Source organism: Grammomys surdaster, unplaced genomic scaffold (assembly GCF_004785775.1).
Source record: "Grammomys surdaster isolate TR1022 unplaced genomic scaffold, NIH_TR_1.0 129, whole genome shotgun sequence".
Lineage (NCBI taxonomy): Eukaryota > Metazoa > Chordata > Mammalia > Rodentia > Muridae > Grammomys > Grammomys surdaster.
In genome coordinates, this window is record NW_021604587.1 from 11,844,272 (window position 1) to 11,851,143 (window position 6,872).

A 6,872-nucleotide genomic window follows, 5' to 3' on the forward strand; every position below is an offset into this window, starting at 1 on the left:
TGGATCAGTTACTCCTTGTAAAGAGCAAAGAAAATGCTTAGGAATTCCATTACTAGCACTAAACAAGCATACGCTAAGTGAATGAATAAAGTTAAAAGTGTGCAGAGTTAAGGTTGCTGGTTGACTCAACATTATGACAACACTAGCCTTTGACAGCATAGAAAGTTTAGAAGTGTAGGATGAACTATACACTTCTAGTGTATAGTATATGAACTATACTCTACACACGGAAGATATATAGAGGTCTCTACCTAGGACATTATCTAGGGATGTATGGTCTGCCTGGCTATTCCCGTGACATCCTATTGCTGATAAATCCCCTTCTGGCTGACTCTTTCTTTAGTTGTTCAGTGTTGCTTTGTCTGGGGATCCATTAAGACTTATTCAGAATACTTTGCACATTGCTCATTTTATTTTACATGGTGATTCCATTAATTCCTATGAGGAAAGTTGTATTTTTCACTTCCTTAGGCAGGATATTGATACTGAAGCCTCAGGAACAAAAGATCATAATACTCTCTCAGTTTTAGCGAATCAGGGGAGTTTTTCAAATCATCAGGTAAATCACTATAATCTAGGGGGATCAGATTTGTGTATCAGTTCCTCTTCAAAGTCTTACCTATGAAGACAAAAGGGAAACATAACAGCATTAGTAATCCTGAATAAATACACAGGCATCACACACACTAATGGTTTACTTGGGATAAAAGAAGTCTCCACTGACTTCTAGAATGCAAACAGAATATTTAGTTCTTCCTTGTTAACCAGACATGGCTAGATGTAGTAATTACTACTGAAGGATCTTTGGATGTTATCGTGGGCTTCTTTGATCTGCACATATGTCCCATTTATGTTCATTTGTAAATTTCCCCTAGGATCCATAAGTTAAACAAGCATCCCCCAAAATCATACAGTCCATGGAAATGGTTAAAAAAACCCAATAAAGTCCAGTTGGCTTCTTGAAATTATTGTCTCAGTGTAAAAAGTATCCCAGCTTCCCCCTTCTCTCTTCTTATACCAGCCTTCTTCAATACAAGATGTGAGTTCAGTGGGTCTCTGGGGCATCATTTGTGGCTCCACATTGAATTTCTTAAATTGAAAATGTAATATAAGTTGCTAAACTAACATTACTGGGGCCAATTTATTTGTACCTAGTAGATGTAATCTTATCCCAGAACATGGGAAATAAATCATCTTTCTGTCTCTGATGTTTACACTTGCCAATGTCTGATAATACTAAAGTTTGAGGAAACAGATACTAGCAATGGGATTTTGAATTGTGTTCTTCTAAGTAGATGCCATATGAGTTTGCATTGCTGTTCTTGTTCAGTCTTCAATTTTATTCTTAGTGGTAAATAAGACAAGTTTGTGAAATCAAATTCGTTTGTAAGAGAAAGCATGATATGCAAAATGACCTCAAAGAATTACCTTCTAGATCTCTGCCTAAAACTTTTCAGTACAAAGCACACATTTGTAGTAATTGTTGCTAGTATCCGATCCAGGTTCCCTTTGTGAGCTAGTACCCTCTCGTGCCAGCTAGTCCATCCTGTGCTCAACTGATGAGAGTGGAGGCTCAAAGCTGCCTCCCTCTCTGTAGTATTGTTCTTGTGTACTACATCTTGAGTCTCCCTTGGCTCCATGGTCCAGGGCCCATCGTGAACACTGCAGTTATGGGGGAATATGTGACACAAAGACCATCTTTATCACATTGCAAATAGAATCAGAGCGGATCAGAAATGGGAAGGTGTTGGGGCCAGATCTAACATTCAGGGACACACTCTCAGTAACCATCTTCCAATCATCTCCCAATAATCTATTCAAATTTCGAATCTGTCAATGAACTAAACTATTTGGACCTTTAAGGTCTCAGGAAATGGTCTCACAGACATGCATGTCCATGTGCCCTAGCAGATTGATTAGGCCCTTCTTCCCTGATAACGGTGATGATGAAGAGTGACTTTCACACCTTTCCTGATAGAAGTCCCTCATCACCCAGCCAGTTGATGATGGTTGTGAGATTTCTGTCCTGACCAGGAGCTAGTCAGTGTCTGATGCTGAAGCCCAGCCTCTTTACTGGGTAAGACAATCTCTGTTGGTACAACCCATCCTCCACATTTTCACATGCCACAGACCAGAGCAAATTCCTTCTTGATCTCGCATCATTAATTCTTTCTCTGGCTTCACCTTGTCCCCTTTTCTGGCCATTTTCATCTGAGAATTTTCTGTCTACAAATTACTCGGATTAGAGATACTGAACTAGAGAGCAGCCTCTGTTTCTATGAATCAGTTTAATCTATAAAACTATTTAGATGCTAGAGGAAATCAACTTCTGAAGACAAAATTTTAACAAGTAAACCCTTGGGCCACTATCTACTGAAACTGTCACTACTAGAATTAGTACTGATGTCTTATAGCAAGGATGATTTGCCCATGTCTGATTACTAGAAAGTAAGCTACATAGATAAGTGCATGTTTAAGTCACTTAAACTAAGACTTTAATATTTTAACTCACTAGAGGTGAAGGTGTGTTAGCAAGCTTTCATTGCCTTGGCTTCCAGGTTTGCTCCTCTTCCTTTTGCTTACTTTGGCTTTCCTTTCTGCTCACAATGAACCACAACTGACTACCAACTGTATGTGGGCACAGGGCTGGCTCCCTGAAGGTTGTAAACACATATGGCTGGTATCTGTGAGGCTGCCATCTAAGGTCACACAACTATTATCTCTTCTTTATAAATGATGAAACAGAAGCTCTGTGGCTACTGGTACTTGGAAATTAAGACATACAGTTGGAAAATTACACTAAAGATTCAAATCCAAGTCTGTGGATAAAACTCATGCTTTTACTCATGTCTCCGTAGTGTAAAATCAAATAAGCACCTTCTACTGTGTCATGCATCTGTTTCTCCATGTTCTCTAGAAGATAGCTATCATGACCTCCATGGAATTATCCATGACACTTAACATTTCTTCACCCCTTAGCTGATAGGGATTAAATGGTGATTCAGAAATCCAGATACCCAGATCTTTTGATGATGGTCTAACCACCCCTTTTCCATGCCCAGTCCCCTCTTTCACTTGCCTATCCTATGTCTCGCGCTGTCTCAGGGATGCCCCCTTCTCAGGATATTTGCTCTTCAGTTCTTGACTCAGAGTCCCTAACTAGGAAAAACTTTAGACACTCTCATAATCTAGACCTCTGTGTATCAATATTTGATCTTTTAAAATGACAAATGTGTTTATTACAAAGTACTCCACTTCATGGTTAAAAAAAAAAAACAGAAAATACAAGTTAAGTCAGAATAAAATAGAAGCTAAAATATAATGTATACCCCAAATACTGCAAACCTAGAAAAACCTGGAAAATTTCCATTGACACATTGCATAATTACAAGCCTGAGATGTTGAATAGTCTGTGCAGTTATCTTTTCATGTAACACCGACATACTTTTATGCCAGTAAAGCTTCCTCTACAGAATAACTATCATGTACACACAGACTTTTCTACTCTAGTTTTCGAAGGTGAGTCCCAGCTCCCAGCTCCTGTTGCTACTGCTTCTGTCCATAAACCACTCAGGGTAACAACACCAGTGCTTTCTCAGAGTATTACAGGAACTCTGACTTTGCTCTGTTTGGTCTTAGTGTTAAAACTCCACTTGAATATCCTTCACAAACAGTTCCATTTCAAATGAATTAAACCATTAGGAGGAAAAAAATTTCATATTTGGAGAAAGAGCGGTAATTAGGACCAGTCTCCTCTCAGTTTATGTTTATAAAAGTCTTTACACATCACTGAAATTGAGATGAAGATCTGATACAGTGCCTTCAGTTCTCTTGTTCCTTAATGAATAAGCGTTTCCTCACGCATTCAAAAAATATAGAGTCCTGTAGATACATCAGGAGACATCTTTGTTATTAGCAGTTAAACTTTAATGGTTTCTGCTGGCAGAATAAGGGACAATTTGAGAGTCAAGCTAAGTAAATGATGTTAGTCAAAGTTGGTACAGAGGAGAGAACCTTCTGCTCCTTTAAGGTCAACACCTGGAGCTTGTAAAGAAGACTAAAGAAAGGCAGATTAATAGCAGAAAAATAAAGTTTATTTATATGTCCATATTCTTGTTGTCCCATGGTGGTAAGTGGCATTAGAATTAAGTTTTTTTTTAAATTAAAAGATTCCTGTATATGAGTGTTTCACCTACATGAATGCTAAGTACAGAATGTGTGTACAGTGCCTAGGCCAGAAGAGTACAGTGGATCCCTGGAACAGAAGTTACACACACTGCTGTGAGCTGCCTGTGGGTACTGGAAATGGAACTCAAGATCTTTGTAAGAGCAACAAGCTCTCTTAACCACTGAGCCATCTCATTAATTTGAAATGAACAAATATCATGTTATACTTCACAAATGTGTACATGTATAACATGTATTATATCATGTTATACTTCACAAATGTGTATATTTAAAAACTAACAGAGAAAGGGGAGGAGGCAGGGCCCTTGGAAGACACAAAAGCAACTTGTTTGGAAAATTGGTTCAAGAAGACAAACAGAAGATCGACAGCTTGTGGCAATGTTTATCTACACTACCAGCAGTCTCTTTGTCGTATTTGGAGCTGTAAACCTCCCCTGGAAAAGGGATCTGGAGTAAAGTTGCTTGTGTTTCCCCTGCTGTAAAAGCTCAAGAAAGAAGAGGAATTTATGCAAGATAAGTAATCAACTTGCATTTGGAGTTGTCTCCACAGTCACAGCCTTTCAAGTAAGAAATGAATACGTGAGTATATACTGCTTAAATTACCAAGACAATGGAGAAGAGAAAGCCTGGACCATCAGAGGAAAGGCATACATTCAAGAAATGGAAACATGACATCAAATATCATATCATTATTAGTACTTATCCCATAAGGAATCAGCCATGGATATTAATCATGGTGAGTTAAATACATAAACTTTACATACTTTCAAAGATACTCCCCAAGACACAGTACGATGTGTGACACAAACTTCCCACATTCTGACTTCTAGTTAACGTGATACTGAAGAATGTGCATGTCACACTTCTGATATTGTTGTCTCAAACATAGTGTGTGAATCTATTCTTGGGAAAATAATATGACAAAAACCAAGGGATATTTGCAAAACAACTGCCCTGTAGTCTTCAATAGCAGCATTTTAAAGACGTCTTCTTTCTTAAAAGGAATAAGGCATTAAGTTTAAATCTCCCAGGGAAGTTAGAAGGTTTCATGCAAGGCTCCTTTTCCCCCATAATTCTTTTATTAGTTCTTGATGCAGGATTTTTAAAATCCATCTTTAAAGCCCCTTTTCCAAACATATTAAGGGAATATGATATCTCTAATCATTCTTGTATAGTTTTCTAGTATCTGGAAAGTTTGCTCAAATCATCAGCTATTATATGAAGACAATTTGGATGGACCCCTAGTTGCAATTTCTCCAAAGTAGAGAAATTTTTATTTTATAGTAAGCAAGAGATATGGGAATTTATCTTTAAAGCTTTTGATAGAAGTTTTGGGATCATAACTCAGATTATTCCCATGGTTTTGACTATTTGTTTGAACCCTTAAAGAAAGAAGCTACCTAGAAACAGAGAGAGATATATTATTTGGGATGAATATATGCATATACATACGCATATGCATACGCATACGCATACACATATACATATACATATATTATATATATGTGACCTTATAGACCTTAACTCTATCCTAGGGCTCTATGGTCCAGTGAGAACACATACACTTCAATCATCCAACCTGAAGGTGAGAGAGTTGCTTCCAGGGGATGGAACTGTTCTTCAAGACACAAGAGCTCTACAGTATCAGAGTAGAGGAAACAGCAGAATATACAGTGTCTAAAGTTTACCTGGCCCAAGGTGTTTAAGTAACTTATACACTGCAGTTTGAGGGACAAATTCCCACATCTCGGGGTTATATGGCATCTCCCTTTCCTCATATTAATTTGTGTTCCCATCAATTCCTACTAGGCTTATTATTATTATTATTATTATTATTTTGTACTATAAACCAAACCATGACAATGTATATGCTAGGTGAATAATCTACCACTGGGCTATGCTCTCAGCACTTTTTTTTGAGATATACCCCAGGATAGCCTCCAGTTTGCAACCCTCTGCCTCCATAGTGCTGAGATTATAGGCATGTTCTACCTATACTAATTTTTTAAAGTTTTTTTATATGTCTACATTCAAAATCATTATTGTTAGTTTTCTTTTTAAAACGTGGTTCTGGGGATTAATCTCAGGGCTTTACATGTGCAGTAGAATTATTTTTAATAACTATAACAGAGCACATCTGATAAATTTTTGACAATATTTATAACTGCCATGTGGCCTACTTCACACTTAATGAAGATTGGGAATTTATAGGGATAACCTGCCTTTCATTGCAATACGAAAGGGAGCTCCATGAGACAACTTAGGATATTTACAGCTGTTACAGCAAGAACTGGTTTTTAATAACAAATTCTTAATAGGTGAATTGCTTTGGCTTTGCTGGAAATACGTACTTTCTCCAAACTGACTCTGGGCCACAGGGCACTTCTCCCAGGAGGCTACTGCAGTGACTTAGTTCTTGAGCATTGCCTCTATCGCCTGAGCTTTCTCCGTGATGTTCTTTTGGAAAGGCATCTTGAAGTCATCAAAGTCCACCTCATATGTGAACCTCTCCCTCCGAAGTTCCCTCTTCCTGATCAGCTCTGCTGTTGTGGCTTCAGGACTCCAAATCTTAAATAAACAGTCAAAGTTGAGGCAGTTGTTATCATGATGGCCAGCAATTTCCACTCTCACACATTTTATTTTATTTTATTTTATTTTATTTTATTTTATTTTATTTTATTTTA

General features: G+C 37.7%; 1 protein-coding gene across 1 annotated transcript in view; it reads right to left on the reverse strand.

Moving 5' to 3' along the window:
* Positions 1–6,571: 6,571 nt before the first annotated feature.
* Ankef1 (ankyrin repeat and EF-hand domain containing 1) overlaps positions 6,572–6,872 on the reverse strand; it is a 25,088-nt gene continuing 24,787 nt past the window's right edge. The window contains exon 11 of the mRNA XM_028757026.1: positions 6,572–6,756. Coding sequence (XP_028612859.1) covers positions 6,598–6,756 — 159 coding nt within the window. The 3' untranslated portion in view covers positions 6,572–6,597. The remainder of the gene's footprint in view (positions 6,757–6,872) is intronic.